At 37.8% G+C, this 16,899-nt stretch overlaps 1 protein-coding gene across 16 annotated transcripts in view; it reads right to left on the reverse strand.

Annotated features, from left to right (window-relative positions):
* LMNTD1 (lamin tail domain containing 1) overlaps positions 1-16,899 on the reverse strand; it is a 366,288-nt gene that overhangs the window by 235,444 nt on the left and 113,945 nt on the right. For 3 of the 16 annotated variants that reach the window (XM_044775237.2, XM_044775233.2, XM_070494978.1), the window contains one exon: positions 10,824-10,947. The exons of 11 other annotated variants lie outside the window; for them this stretch is intronic. In XM_044775237.2, the coding sequence (XP_044631172.1) occupies positions 10,824-10,919 (96 nt within the window). In that variant the 5' untranslated portion in view covers positions 10,920-10,947. Of the gene's footprint in view, positions 1-10,823; positions 10,948-13,803; positions 14,218-16,899 lie in introns of those variants that run through there. 2 more of the 16 variants (XM_070494979.1, XM_070494983.1) reach the window with 2 other exon arrangements.

Consider the following 16,899-nt stretch of genomic DNA (forward strand, 5'->3'; position numbering starts at 1 on the left):
AAGAAGTAAAATTTATTTATTTCACAAATATTTATTAAACATCTGACAAAGGCCAGGCAATAACTAGGCATTGGGATATGATAGGAATATCTAGAAAGAATCCTTGCCCTCGCCAAATCTATAATGATCCAGCATAGAAGATAGAGAAGCAAGAAACAAATTAAGGGTGCTAAATTGTAGTGGCAGAAGCACCTATAGGAGAGCACATCCTACAAATATCTTCCTTCTGGGTATTTTTCAGTACCTAAAATTAATCATTTATTTGTTTTCATGTTTTTTCTCCTTGCTCCCAATAACATGTAAGCAGCTAAGTTAGTTTAGGTGGGACCAGGAAAAGCTGATAGGCAGCACATCCCACAAATATCTCCCTTCTGGGTATTTGCCAGTACCTAAAATTATTCATTTATTTGTTTCCATGTTTACTGTCTGTCTGTTCCCAATAGTGTGCAAGCTTCTTAAAGGACAGTGACTGTTTGTCCACTGCTGGATCTCCAGAGCCTAAACAAGGTCTGGCACACGATAGTCACTGAGTAAATATTTGCTGACTAAAGGACTAACTGGTAAGAAATGATGCTGAGATGTTTAGGCTTCATTTCCCAACCAGTGGAAAGCATGGAATGGTTTTCAGCAGCAGAATAGCATGATCTGGTGTACAGTACCAGACTGGCTCCATGGGAAAAATGGGTTGGGCAGAAAAGGGAAGGTTGACGACCTTCAGTGAGGGACCTACGCCCAAATGTGGGTCAAAATCGATGATGGCCTAAAGTTCGTGATGGCAGTGGGGAGGGAGAGAAGTGCACAGATTCAGGAGATGTTTAGGAAGTAGAACCAACAGGCTTGGTGACTGGATGTGGTGTAGGGAGGAGGGGATTAGTCAAGAATGATTCCAGGTCTGAATCACTGGATGGTTGGATGACATTAATATTTGTTAAGGTAGGAAGCACTGGAGAAGAAGGATTTTCTTGGGGGATATCAAGAATTCAGATTGAGCATGTGTTCTTTGAGATGCCTGTATGATATTCAGGTAAAAATGTCCAACAGATAATCAAATAAATGGACCCAAAACTAAGAAGGGTGTCTGGACTAGAGATAGAAGTTGAACTTCTAGTTCAACGCAGAAATTCAGTTGAATTCCAAACTTATGAGGAAGTTATAATCAGAACAGAATATTTTTTTCTTTCCATTTTTATGAGACTTGGTGTGCCACACTTGCTAAGCATTAGCTGCTGCTGATGACAACTTCCTGGTGTCAGACTAGTCTTCAAGTTGAAGTGCTGAACTGAACTGACAGGGGCCTGGCCTAGTGCAATTTCCAAATTGCTTGGCAGCTGAAAGAGGTGAAAAACTCATTACTAAGCCATCTGTCCTGAAATTCTGCCCTGATTTCTAGGCCAGAGAAATTTGAATAATTTCAAGAAAATTTAAATAGCACACACAGATCAGTAAATTCTTTGGCTATCAGCTCTATATCCTAGCTTATTGAACATTAACAAAAACCTCAGAAAGTTGAGCAAGGTGGCAGTATTAGCATGTAGATACCCTAGATGTGGCCTTCATTTCAGTAGAAAACATAATTTAATGGACAATCAGAGGTCTTTCCATTAAGTATACTACGTTTTTGTTACTAATGTTGGGTTTTCCCCCTATTTCTATGATCTGCTTTTAGGCCTATATTAAGGTATTCCTGCACAATAAAATTAAATAATAGTACGAGCAATGAAATTAATATAATGGTCAATTTTAATCTCTTGCTTGTTGAAGAGAAAGTTTTCTGGATTCAAAGTTTTCTTCCTCTACTTCCCTCCAGTCCTTTCTTCCTCTTTTTCTTTCCCTTCTTCGTCGCCGTCTCTCCCTTCCTCCCCCTATTTCTTTTATTCATTCCATTACGAAAAAGCACAGGATTTTAAGTCAGACGGAACTGGATTTGAATCAGATCTCTACCGTATTTTAATTAAAGCTCTGAACCTGTTTCCTAAGTTTTAAATAATATTGATGATTTCTCGTCGGCAGTGCAAGCAGGGCCTTTGGAGACCTGGGCTCACCATGACCCAGCACATCACAGACTGTTATCATTAGCCAGCAGTAGCTAGGACTTCAGTGTTTAGGCCAGAAGAGTATTGTAGGAGCCCACTATATGCAGCTGCCTTTCCTTAATGCCTGAAATGGCAATTACTCATTCTATGTCAAGCAGTTAAGTGCTATATAGCTTAGTTAAGAGCCTACCTGTGGGAAGTACAGACCTCAGTTTGAATGTGAGCTCCATCATTTATTATTTGTATAATCTTGGGAAAGTTTTTAGATTTCTCTAAGCTTTAGTTTCTTTAATTCTAAAATAAGAATAATGGCTCTTATGTAATAGAATTGGAGGTAATGTATGCCAAGTAATTAATAGTGATTAGCACACAACAAACAATATTCATTGTGGGGTGTTAGAGTACCGTAATTTGCCTATTTGCTTATTATTGAATATTTTTTTGTTTTCTTTCCATAGAACTTTGAGCACATGTAACATGATGTGCTTGCAGAGATTTGAGCGGATATCACTATCGCCAATGCTATCCTAGGGCGGTCAAATGAAGAGATTGTCCCAGGATTCTGGATGTGGCTTGACCCAATAGAACTGTGACATTCCCCCAAAGAAACCCAGGCCTTTTGTGTCACAGACATATTTTTCTTCAATAAGAGAAAAGAAAGAATATTGTCATTAAAAGTTTCAAATGCTGAAGACATTACCTTTAGGAGCTTTCCCGAAGGTTTTGGCATCTGTTCACCTATTTTCTTCAGGTTTAAATCAATATGATTATTTCCCAATGTAATGGCAATTGAGACACCAACAAAAACAGAAAATATGGAAATTCAGAGGTGAAAAGAATGTCTCATCCTACTATTTCACTTATGAACATTATTATTGTAATTATCATTATTTAATAAGTATTGTATTTAGCCAATAGTTTTGACTAATCTATTATGAATACATTTTTAATGTAAGAAACTCAGAATGTCTAAGAATTAATTTATGAAAAGCCCAGTTTTTGTATTGCCTTTTCTCAATCCTGAGTTCATATTTCACTAGAAAAGGCAGAATCTAACATGTAAGTTCTATCTATTATGTAATTAAATTGAATAGTAAAGAATATTTGGAATGGCTTAAAGTAATAGGGCAAAAGGAGGGGTTAGGAAAGGCCAAATGGAATGAATCTTTGATACAGCAGAGAAGCCTTTCTCAGACTTTCACGTGCCTATACGTCTGCTGGAGAGCTTGTTCAAATGCAGAATCTGATTCAGTAGCCCAGAGGGTGGGAACTGAGGTTTGGCATTTCTAACAAACTTCCGGGTACCGAGGGTGCTGCTGGTCCCCTACCACACTCTGAGTAGTGAGGAAGAATCTAGAATCCAGTGACAAGTGGGGAGAGACAATGGCTTGTACCCTGTAGTTCAGCATCATAGAAGACATCTGAAAACTCAACCACCAGCCATTTGGAATCTCTCGTCTTTTAACACAACAGCTCTCTGACAATTTGATAGTAATAACTGACTTAGACCTCTTCAATGAGTAGAAGGCACAACCTCTGCAAACCTGATGAACATTGATCAAATAGCCAGAGAAGTGACAATAATAAGGTGACATCATCTGCTGAGGTGAAAATGCAAAAACAGGACGAGAAACCTATTCTACCACCTTTGTCAGAATTGGGCCATTCCATACACCTGAAACTACTGTAATCTTATACGTCAATTATATATTAATAATAAAAAATAATTGGGGGACTGGCCCAGTGGCGTAGCGGTGAAGTTCACGCACACCACTTCAGCAGCTCTGATTCGCTGGTTCGGTTCCCAGGCGAGGACTGGCATTGCTTATCAACCCATGCTGTGGCAGGAGTCCCCGCCACATAATATAGTAGAGGAAAATGGGCACAGATGTTAGCTGAGGGCTAATCTTCCTCAAAAAACAAAAGAATTGACGTTCTTTCACATACTCCAGTGGTGATTCTCAAGGTAGATTCTTTTGGAAAATTATAACAAACTTTCTACTGAAATTTTTTTTTCTGGTGGGCCTATCACCACGGAGGGTTCCTCTCCACTTTCTATAATATAAAACAAATTCACATTCACATTCACTTTCAACAGGTTTTAATTTTATACTAAGCAATTATATTAGAAGGAAGCACATGAAAGAAATACTTGAATATGTGAAAACCTTAAAGAGGTGGTATGCCCTAATTACGTTCAGAATTATTTGCTTTGCTGAACATGACACGAGAATGATAGTGGAAATCAATACTTTTTAAGAGTGTCTAATTTTATTAGAATATTTCCTTTTCTAAAAGCAGTCACCCTCTTTAGGCAGTGAAGGCACACTAGGTGTACCCAATGGCTTTCAACTGTGGTCAGTACACACTCTCTAATGACCTCAGGAAAGACTGTCAAAGGTGTCCTGTGCATGAAGATGTTTATGAAGCAGCGAGCCATCACACATATTTAACTGTTTTATCTTTGAGAGCCGAAGAGAATGTCAGAAGCCTCATTTCCTGGCTAGACAATAAGCATCCTGCCCTAAGCTTGGACACGTACACAGCACATCATTTCAATTGTGGCATGAGTGATGGCTGTAAGTATGACAGCTGACACATTCGCTAAACCATTGCTCTTGGAAACAAGGCAGTCTGCAAACTCAGAGAGGGAGATTTTGCTAGCTGGGTGTTTATATCTACATTAGTGACCTGGGGAGAATAATAGCTTTATTTCAGAACAAGTTGCATAAGTAGAGAGATATCCTGACTTTTACAACAGAGTAGCAGATGCTTTTGGTTTTTTTCCAGTCATTTCAGTTTTGTTTGCTGGCTATCTTAATGTAAAATGACTCTCGAAAGAGTTTTGCAAATTTATCTCCTTCAACTGTACCCATCCTCTGTGCTAAAGAGTTGTTGCAATTGCTTCAGAAATGGAAACCCTGATTTATACTTTACAAGTATTTCAAAGACACCACAGCACAGTGGGACCTGCATCCACTTGTCTTCATTCCCTTGATAAGCAGGAAAGCATCCTGGAGGAAAAGAAGGCACAGGCGGCCACTGGGAAGCCAGAGTTCATGTTCCCTGTGAGAGCCATTCATCCTGTCACTAACATGACACCTTACTTAAGCTACCCAGACAAAAATAGATCTTCACTCGAGCTGGAAAAGCCGTGGGTTGGAGAAGTACAGAACTACCAGTTTACATATTTCAGCTCCGTCTGTGAAAATGACTCCCTGTCTGGAGGTAACCTTGGCCAGGTTAGTTCACTTAAGCTGCAGAGAATTGATCCACCTTTCTTGTCAACCAAGTGAACAACCACTTTCAAAATAATAACGAACATAGTCAAAGAAAATGCAGCAAATTAACTTGAAGCTGATATGATATCAGGTTGGACTACCTCTGACGACATTTGAACAAAATACTGAATTAGAAGCACATTTGTCTTTTTTTCAATAAGTGGTAAATTTTGAAACAAATAACCTATTTCAATTAATAATGATTTCATGTCAGTTAACTTTTTCTAGGATGTAGCTATTCAAATAACTCCCAGTTTGACAATTATCTTTTCTTCATAACTCTCCAATTGTTTTATAGGAATTCTTTTTTTCCCAGCTAGATTATAAAATCCTCCAGGGAAGCAATAACGTCTTTTTCATTCATGATTTAGGGCTAAATCACAAGGTCTCTGTGCTATCCATGACTCAACATGGATAGAGAGATGGGAAAGGATTCCAGTCTGGCCTCTAAGAAGTTCTCCATATGCAATGAAGGAGTACATTGTGTTCTTGTGCCACCATCTCCCTAACTACTCTATTCCTAATTGTGGCACAGCTGGATTGAACTAGAAGTAGATGGAGATTTGGGGGCAGATGGAGAAGGTGAGGACATTCTCTACCCTTGTCTCACCGTATGGGTGTTAGCCCTGGTGCTGTGGTACCAACTCATTGGTACTACTTCTGCTAGGTCTGAGATCTGATTGGAGTAAGTTTTACCCTCCCTGGAGTTTAAATTTCTACCTCTTTGTTTTAATAAAATAAAGTATCTCTGTACAGTGAATCTTGGCATAGAATTTTTTTTTGTAATTATAATACCACTAGTAATTACCATTTATTGAGCATGTATTAAATGATGAGTACTCTACATAGATTATCTAATTAAATCTACCCCAAAACTCTATGAGGTAGCTATTATTAGTCCCAAAACAGAGATAGAGAAATTGAGGCCTAGAGATCTTATCTAACCTCATGCATTTGGAAAGTGAAGGAGGACGTCTTTGAAACTGGCTCTGTGGGGCTACAAAGCCTAATGTGCTCCTAATGTGGGAGTCTTGAGTGCCTGCAACTTATTCTCATCTTGGAAAATAAAGCATCTCTATGTTTGTCAGGTTGCATAGCTACTGAATAAACTCTGTACAGTGGGATACTGAAATTGATGGAGCAATAATTTGTTCCATGTACAGCAGAAGTACTACCGTAAAGAATACTTAATGATGACTGAGATGCAGTTGCTATCTTCAATCAGCAGAAACACAAACTCAACCTTTTTGGATGATAGACCCTGCATAATTAACAAGACAACAAGACATAGAATAGATTCCAAAAACTAAATCTTTTGTTCTTTCCTTCATCATTTCATCCATAATAGAAATTAAAAGAATTATTGTTGCAAACACTAAAAAGAGGGTGAAAAGAGAAGTCACAAATTGGGAGAAGAGACTTGCAATACACATAACTCACAAAAAGAACTCCTGCAAGTTAATTAGAAAAAGACTAAGAACTCAATAGAAAAATGAAGAAGAGGTTTGAACAGGTTCTTCACAGAGAGGAAAACATAAATGGCCAATACAAAAGAAAAGATACACAGTCTCATTAGAAATCAAGGAGATGAAAATTAAAACCACAGTGAACTACCATGTTACACACATCTGACTGACAAATATTACAAGCCTGTAAGGAGTAACCCAAGCACTTACATAAGGCTGGTGGGAGGGTACATAGGTCCAACCACTCTGTAAAGCAATTTGACATTATCTAGAAAAGTTGTTTCAGTCCTAGGTATACGCCATAAGGACAATTTTGTCCACGTATACAAAAAGAAAACAGGCTCATAGCAATACTATGTGTATTAACCAAAAAAAGAGAAAAGAAAAAGTAAACAGAGAAGCAATCCAAATGTCAATGAATACACCAACGATAAATGGATACATAGATTACAGTATATCCATGTGATGGAATATTTTATAAGTGAAAATAAATGAAGTACAGCTACATGTAACAATGTGAATGAATCTCAGGAATTAAAGATTAAACAAGAAGGCTGTTGCAGAAAAATATGTAAGATTCCATTTATAAAGCTCTCCGACATGCAAGACTAAATAATAGAGCAAGGGAATGATAAGGTAAAATTCAGGTCAGGACAGGGATGGGCTGGGCAGAGAGAAGTGGAGGGAGGAGATCTTGGGAAGACTCTCATAAGATGACCAAGTTAACTACAGTATTCTTTTTCTTAAATTTGGTGGGGGGGTGTCCAGGTAAACATTGCATAACTATACTTCTTAAAATTCTTTTTTGTGGTGTTTTATTAATTGTAGTAAAATATACATAACACAAAATTGACCGTTTTAACCATTTAAGTGTACAGTTCAGTGGAATTAAGTATATTCACATTAGTATGCAATCATCATCACTAGATAAGAGAATTATTCTTTTTTTTGAAGTATAATTAATATGACAGTATATTAGCTTTCGGTGTACAATGTAATGATTTGGTATTTGTATATATTGCAAAATGACTACCAAAATAAGTTCAGTTAACATCCATCACCATACATAGTTACAATTTTTTCCTTGTGATGAGAACTGTCAAGATCCAGTCTCCTAGCTACTCTTGAATACACAATGCAGTATTATTAACTATAGTCTATAGTCACCATGGTACATTACATCCCCATGACTTATTCATTTTATTTTATTTATTTATTTACTTATTTTTAGTGAGGAAGATTGTCCCTGAGCTAACATCTGTGGTAATCTTCCTCTATTTTGTATGTGGGACAGTGCCACAGCATGGCTTGATGGTGTGTAGGTCTGCACCCAGGATCTGAACCCACAAACTCCGGGTCACAAAAGTGAAACTTCACTATACTGCCGGCCGGCCTCTGACTTATTCATTTTAAAACTGGAAATTTGTAACTTTTGACCCTCTTTACCCGTTTAACCCACCCTGCACCTCTCACCTCAGGCAACTACCAATCTGTTCTCTATATCTATGAGCTTGTTTTGTTACAATTTCACACATACTAGAGATCATACAGTATTTATCTTTTTCTGTCTAACTTATTTCACTTAGCATAATACCCTCAAGGTACATCCATGTCATCACAAATAGCAAGATTTTATTCTTTTCGTGGCTGAATAATATTCTTTTGTGTATATATATGCCACATTTGCTTTATCCATTCACCCATTGATGGACCTTTATGTTGTTTCCATATCTTGGCTATTGTAAATAATGCTGCAATGAACATGGAGGTGCATATATCTTTTCGAATTAGTGTTTTCATTTTCTTTGGATAAATACTCAGAAGTGGAATTGCTGAATCATATGATAGTTCTATTTTCAATTTTTTGAAGAAACTCCATACTATTTTCCTTAGTAGCTGCACCAATTTACACTCCCACCAACAGTGCAGAAGGATTCCCTTTTCTCCACATCCTCACCCAAACGTCTTATTTCTTGTCCTTTGATAATAGGTCTTCTAACAGACATGTGGTGATATCTCACTGTGGTTATCACTTGCATTTCCCTGATGATTAGTGATACTGAGCACCTTTTCATGACCTGTTGGCCATCTGTATGTCTTCTTTGGAAAAATGTCTATTCAGATCCTCTGCTCATTTTTAAATTTGTGTATTTTTTTGCTATTGAGTTGTATAAGTTCTTTATATATTTTAGGTTGTTACTGTTACATGCTGTCAAGTCAGCTCAACTCCTGGCCACCCCATGAATGAGTGATGTCTCCAATGTCCTGCCCTCAACAGCCCCATGCAGCTCCTTTAGACTCATGTCTATGATTTCCTTTATGGAGTCAACCCATGTCATATTTGTTCTTCCTCTTTTCCTGCTGCCTTGTACTTTCCCCAGCATTATTGATTTTTCCAAAGAATCCTGCCTTCTCATGATGTGCCCAAGTAGGACAGCCTCAGTTTTATCATTTTCCCTCCAGCAATAGTTCAGGCTTAATTTGCTCTGGGACCCACTTGTTCATCTTTCTGGAAGTCTAGGGTATCTGTAGAGCTCTCCTCTAACACCTTGTTTCAAATGAATCAATTTTTTCCTGTTAGCTTTCTTCACTGTCCAGTGTCCACAAGATACGTTTCGCATCCATACATGGTAATTAGGGATATGAGAGTGTGGATAATCTTGGCCTTGGTTTCTAATGACATCTCCTCACACTTGATGATCTTTCCTAATTCTCTTATTGATGTCCTTCCAAGTCTCAGTCTTCTCTTGATTTCTTGGCTGCAGTCTCCATTTAAATTGATGACTGAACAAAGGGAAACAAGCTCTTTAAGAATTTTAATGCCTTCATTGTCTATGTTAAAGTTGTGTAGTTCTTCTGTAGTAATGATTTTTGTCTTCTCGATGTTGACATGCCATCCTGCTTTGGCACTTTCTTCTTTCACTTTCCTCAGAAGTTGTTTCAAGTCATGGTCGCTTTCTGCCAGTAAGATGGTGTCATCTGGGTATCTTAGATTGTTGATATTTCTTCCACCAGTTTCCACTCCTCCTTCATCTCAGTCTAGCCCAGTTTTTCATAAGATATGTTTTGCATACAGACTAAACAGATAGGGAGATAAAATGCACCCTGTGTGACACCTTTGCCTTTAGGAGACAATGCTGTCTCTCCATATTCTGCCCTGACAGTGATTTCTTGTTCACAATACAGGTTATGCATCAGGGCAATCAAGTGTCGAGGCACATCCATTTCTTTCAGAGCAGCCCATAACTTTTCAGGATCCACGGAGTCAGAAGCTTTACTATAGTCTATAAAACACAGACTAATCTTCTGAAATTCTTTGGCGCACTCCAGTAGACAAAGGGTAATGACAATTAGGTCTGTTATTTTGGATGTTAACCCCTTATCAGACAGATGATTTGCAAATATTTTCTCCCATTCAGTAGGTTGCCTTTTCATTTTGTTGATGGTTTCCTTTGCTGTGGAGGAGAATTACTGTTTTTGTCTAATAATATTTGATTAATCACTTTCACATCTTTGGTGAATTTTAGCCAGTTCATGATCATAAGAAAAAATTTCTCATTTTGGTAAGTTATTGTAATGAGAAACGTTTTTTGTGAGTGAGAACAGTAGATTGAGGTAGTCTGAGGAAATTAATATAATATGTGGAGAAAGGTTAAGATGCTTGATCCTCTGAAGTAATAAAAAAGCAGCTACATATTTTCAGTAGTATGTGAAGGTTCGATGACACCTAGAATTTAAGGGGTTTTATCAACTACCCTTTGGGTCAATTGTATAACAATTTTTAAGTCAGATAATTGTTTTATTGAATTAATTAGATTTCATATCTCTCTCTAATTATTTTATAGCCTAGTAGTCCAAAAAAATGTATGACACAGTTGCATCTGGACACTTTCCAAATATTACATAATTAGAAATGACAAGTAATTGTTTTATAATGCTTTCCATAATCCCAATTCATGTGTTCTATGAAGAACAAGGATAAAATAGCAGGTATGAAGCCCAAATTTTTCACAACTCATCCTTTCGAGCATTATTGATCTCACCTTCTTCTTCAATGCTGGGATTTCAGACCCAAGCTTAGTAATTCTTGTGGCACTGTTCGTTTGTTTCCTGTGCCTGTTGCAGCATGACTTGATCATTGTTTAAAGGCATTTGTAACTCCAGAAACTGAGGGCAGAAAAAAAAAAAGGGAACAGGGCCATGTTAGGCAAGAATTCTCTGTTTTATAATAAAAGACGCCATTGAATGCCAAAGCTGATTATGAAACAAACCCCATCAAGATCTGAAAATTCCACCAGAGAATGAAGCATTATGGGAATTTTCATCAGTTCTCATTTCTTTTCTGCCTGCAGGAGTTCTTTGTTAAAAACAATATATTAACTCATTAAAAAAAAAAATCTGGAAAGACTTCAAAAACAGTCGCTTAATATGTTACTTTTTATGACGTTTTATAGCCAATTCATGTTTTAACAAGTCCATTCATTTAGTAATTGCAATAGATTATCTGATACATTTCCTTTTTATAAACAAGATTTTTCCTCAGGGGGCCGGCCCAGTGGCTCAGGGGTTAAGTTCACATGTTCCACTTTGGCGGCCCAGGGTTCGCTGGTCCAGATCCCAGGTGCAGACATGGCACCACTTGGAAAGCCACGCTGTGGTAGGCGTCCCACATATAAAGTAGAGGAAGACAGGCATGGATGTTAGCTCAGGGCCTGTCTTCCTCAGAAAAAAGAGGAGGATTGGCAGCAGATGTTAGCTCAGGGCTAATCTTCCTCAAAAAAAAAAAAAAATTCCTCAGGAAGCATAGTTTGTTTAAATTTTTTTTAAAATCTCAATTTCTTTACAGGATAGTTCCATAAATATTCACAATGTATAACTTTGTATTACACATTTATTATAAAGGCCTTAATCAACAATGAACCATGAATAATAATGATAATACACTTTGCTGGTTCTGCTTCTTTTAATTAAATTTTAATTAAAAGTCAGCACATGGCACTAAGAAGGCGACATACAGATTATTTGTAACAAGATGGCAAAGTAAATTAAAATTGTAAATAATTGTTTCATCGTCCAAATATCTGAATTTCACTGAATTCTGAGAGGCAGCAGGGTCCCGTGGAATCCTTGGATGGTGTATCTAGATTTCTGTTTTCTTAGTGGTAAATTGAAAATGACAACACCATCAACTGACTTTATTACAAAAAGAAATGAAACACCAAGTGTTCTATCTAAACCTAATTATAATTTATTAGGGGCATTCGTTTAAGCATCTTCTGGAAGTTCTTATCTAGGGTGATACACACAAAGCCAATTTGATAATGCTCCTGACAGTGCTGATTCATTAAATTTCTATAAATCTCTGAAATACTTTCCTTTAGAAAGTAATATATGTATATATATATTAAATACACACACATAAATATTATAATACATTATAACAAACTCTTTATGTATATATTTATATAAACTCCTTCACCGCACTCCACCCATGCTGTAGGTGGCGTTTCTCAGCCAATGAGATTTAGCCTCTAGCCGACACACTGTGCTGTACACATATTCCTGGCTAAAGAGCAATAGTGCACCATACTGCAAAGGCCCTTAGCCAAAGAGTACTCTACCTGATTTTTCTAAGTTGAGTGGGTTCTAAAACATGTATTGTTTACTCTGCTCTTATGGCTGCTCTTTCTACTATTCATTTTATGCTATGGTGAACAGTTTTAACCTGTAATGTATGACCAAAAGTCAAAAAGTATGCAAGTGATAGATATACCCAAAAAAAGGTGGTGAGGGGGTAAGTAGACTACATGATGTCTTCAAGGAAATGACTTAGGAATCAGAGAGTAAAAACCATGAAACACTTACTGATTTTTACAGGTCCTTTGACCTTCGTGAACATCATAAACATCACTGCAAGCTGGAGGACGGACCAGCAAAGAGAGATTGTCCACGTTGATCGTTTAGAGAGCATCTCCTTGGGGCTGTTCTCCAAAGAACCCACAGAGAAATGGTCCTGCCATTTCTGGGAATCCATCCCTTGAACTAAACTGAGTGTGCTATATTCAAAAGTTTTCTGGAGACATGGTCTGTTTTGGAAAGTAATTTAAAAGATACAGCTTTTTGATGGGACAAAAGGTGTTTGATAAACTGGCTGAATCACAGGAGGCACATTGCAGAGTGAAAAGATGGACCACATCTGGTGAAAGACTAAAAAGGTGAAAGTATGTCAAGAGAGACAAAAAATAAATAATAAGCTGAGCTAAGTTTAAATCTCATGCTTAACCCGGTACACTTAATACAAATGGAAGCCACTCTTCCCACGGAGTTGAAAGACTTAGAATGGCAGAAGATAGTAGACAAATCAGTCCACACTGGCTAATCTTGCTCAACCAACAGTGCCTGGCATATATATTTTTTAAGTGGTTGGTCCATGACTACACAAATGGCCCATATCACTCAAGTGAAATTAGCCTCTAACTAGAAAGTGAAGGCCGATCTTGTTTTCTAGATAGGGGACCAAATTTTACAAAATTTGTACTAGCAGGAAGATTCCACAGCAAGTATACACTTTACCACTTTTGATGCTAAAAATTACAGACAATTCTAAGATATCACAGCTATGTTATATATTTCATCAGAAAACAAAGAGTTTTCTTGTAGCTACTTACTCGGAGGAAAACTTTATGAGAAATCATAACCCTGTGATGTCTTTTTTTAGGTCTACTTTACATGAAATGAGTCCATGGCAATCAATCAAACTGATTCCTAGAAAAGATATTTTGCTTCCAAAAGCTGGACTTGCCTCCAAAAGCATTTAATTTTCATATTTCCTAGAAACATTGTCCCCTTCTCATTTCAATATCTCACAGATTAGGAGAGAAAATATGTGAACTCTTCCACTCTCCTCTACCCTCATCTTTCCTACACACACATATATTTAGAGGGAAAGAAAAGTTAAAGAAATACGAGAAAATCCTCTTTGCAGCAAATAAAACAGTGTTTAACCTCTGTCAATCATTTTACCTGCTCCTACTGAGTCTTCAGAGGTTTGAGGACTGGGGTTGTGGGGGAAGAGGCAGAGGAAGTGGGAAAGATCCAGGAGAAGTGACACTTCATTCCGTAAGCAGTGACTAGGCTCACTGACCAAGCTGGAGATACGACGGTAAATAAGATGCAGCCCACTATCATGGAAATTTCATTCTAAAGGTAGAAAAACTAAAAAATAAGCAAACAATAGTAAAACAATTATAAAATTGGAAATGTGATGAAAGGAACAAATGAAAGCTGAAAAATAATAATGGCTGTGGTGTGTACTGTAGATGGGGATGTACTTTAGACAGAATAGTCGAGGTCCAGTGAGAAGGAGTTGGCCATAGGAAGGTGGGGAAGCATTTCTTGGGGAAAAACAACCAGCACAATTGGTCCTGTGGTGGAAAAAGTGTGAGGAGCATCGAAGAATTTTGAGGAGAGACCCACAGTGACCGGCTCCCTTTCTGCAAAGATAGATATGGTCGACTTACAAAGAATGGGCTGCAGGCAGCCAAGAGCGAAAGTGGAGGGGCTTGGTAAAAGAAGTGGGCAGCCAGGATGAAGACGGAGCAGAGGAGATGGAGAGAAGTGAAGAGATGTGGCTTGCTGATGGAGTGGATATGAAGATGCAAGAAAAGGGAAGAATCAACAATGACTCCCAGGTTCCAACCTTGAGCCTTTGGGTGGCCAGCGGTGGCATGCACTGACATGAATAAGACTAGACACTGGGAAACAATTTGAAGGGAAGGATAAGGTGATTGAAGGGAAGAATTACACTTAGTGCTCTTTTCATGGATTAATTCTGTGGATTTACTCTGTCAGAAGTGGCAATAAGCAGAAATTCACCTACAAATAACCTCATCACTGATCCTGTTGGAGCCATGAAATATCTGCTTTATAAAATGAGGAGATTACAAAACTAAATACTGAATTATTCCTCTCAACCTGGTATAGCGCTAAACATGTGAGAACTATGAGTCTCACAATGCACAGCACATTTTGAGCTTCTCAGAGGACAGTACGGAATATGTGTGAAAGGCTCATTAATTTAGTATCCAGGAATGTGTTGTTGGATGCAGTAGAGCTAAAAATAAGAGTAGAGGTCTAAAAATAGCACTACCGTTTCCTCCTTTAAAATGTGTTCTCTAACAGATTAACAAATGGTATTACTCTTGTTCAGGAATTCTGGCCTAGTTTAAGAGTCTGTGGGCATCCAAACAAGCAATTTGACAAAGCTCTCAATCTGGAATAGTATCAGGGCCTTAATTGGAATAAAGTCCACTATATTTAGGGATGAGATTCTCCCCATTTTCCTTGGATGTCTGTGCTATTGGAGTTAGGAAACTCTCAGAAGTTACACATGGATTTACTCAGTTCAAGTTCTTGACTAGAGGACAAATTAATTGTACCACTGTCTCAATAGTATGCAATATTACTCATAGAAAGCTAAACATAGCTCCTCATGCCATATCCATGGTTTCACTGCATTGATTTTTTCAATGTTTTATATGAAATAGTGTATGGACTAGCAGCTATTGCCCAAATTTCTTGTTCCCTCACACATCCATCAGCCAATCTTCAGAGATCTGAAGTGATGAGATATATAGTTCGTTCCTGAATGTCTCCAGAGAATGAAATTTCCAGTCAGATCAATTTAACAAACATTAAGAGAATGTGTACCATGTGTTGGAAACTGTGCTAGGGGCCAAGGACACAGTTACTGTTGCATCATGGTTTTACAAACTGCCTCAAACTCCCACTTCTGCTTTTTAAAATAGTAGTTAATTGAGCACTTAGTGCATTCCACTAAGTGTTTTAAGCAGTTTCAAAGAATAATTCAGAGTCAGTTATTTTGTGTAAAAATTTTCTCACATGGAAGGAATAGGATGACCAACTTGTCCCAGCTTGCCTGGGACTACTTCAGTTATTTTTTTAATTGAGGTGAAATTCAAGTAACATAAAATTAGCTGTTTTAAAGTGTGCAATTCAGGGGCCAGTCCCATGGCCGAGTGGTTAAGTTCACACTCCTCTTCGGTGGCCCAGGGTTTCACTGGTTCGGATCCTGGGCGCGGATACGGCACCACTCATCAGGCCATACTGAAGTGGCATCGCACATGCCACAACTAGAAGGACCCACAACTAAAAATATACAACTATGTACTGGGGGGCTTTGGGGAGAAAAAGGAAAAATAAAATCTTAAAGCATGCAATTCAGTGATTTAATACATTCACAACATTGTGCAATCACAACCTCTATCTAGTTGCAAAACATTTTCATCACCCCAAAAGAAGTTCCCTAACCCATTAAATAATCCCTCTTTATTCCTGCCTCTCCCAGACACTAGCAACCACCAATCTGCCCTCTGTCTCTATGGAGTTACCTATTCCTGAGATTTCACATAAAGGGAATCAGACAATATGAGACCTTTTGTGTGTGGTTTCTTTGACTTAGCATAATGTTTTTGAGGTTCATCAACATTGTATCATGTATCAAGACTTCATTCCTTTTGATGGCTGAATGATATTCTGTTGTACATATATCCCACATTTGTTTTTTTCATGGCAGTGGATGGACATTTGGGTTGTTTCCACCTTTTGGCTATTGTAAACATGCTTTTATGAATATTCATGTACAAGTATTTGAGTACCTGTTTTCAATTCTTGGGGTATATATCCAGGAGTAGAATTGCTGGATCACATGGTAATTCTATGTTTAACTTTTTGACAACTACCAAATTATTTTCCTTGGTGGCTACACCATTTTACATTGCCACCGGCAATGTACAAGGGTTCAAATTTCTCCCATTTCTCCTTGTCAACAGTTGTTATTCTCTATTTGTGTGTGTGGGTGTTTAATCATAGCTATCTTACTGAGTGTGGAGTGGTATCTCTTTGTGGTTTTGAGTTTCACCTCCCTAATGCCTAACGATGTTGAGCATCTTTTCAGGTGCTCATTGGCCATCTGTCAATCTTCTTTGGAGGTACGTCTATTCAAGTGTTTTGTAAACGTTTTAGTTGGATTGCTTGTCTTTTTGTTGCTGAATTGTAAGAATTTTTTATATTCTTAATACTAGACCCTTATCCTTATCA

Source organism: Equus asinus, chromosome 22 (genome assembly GCF_041296235.1).
Source record: "Equus asinus isolate D_3611 breed Donkey chromosome 22, EquAss-T2T_v2, whole genome shotgun sequence".
Classification (NCBI taxonomy): domain Eukaryota; kingdom Metazoa; phylum Chordata; class Mammalia; order Perissodactyla; family Equidae; genus Equus; species Equus asinus.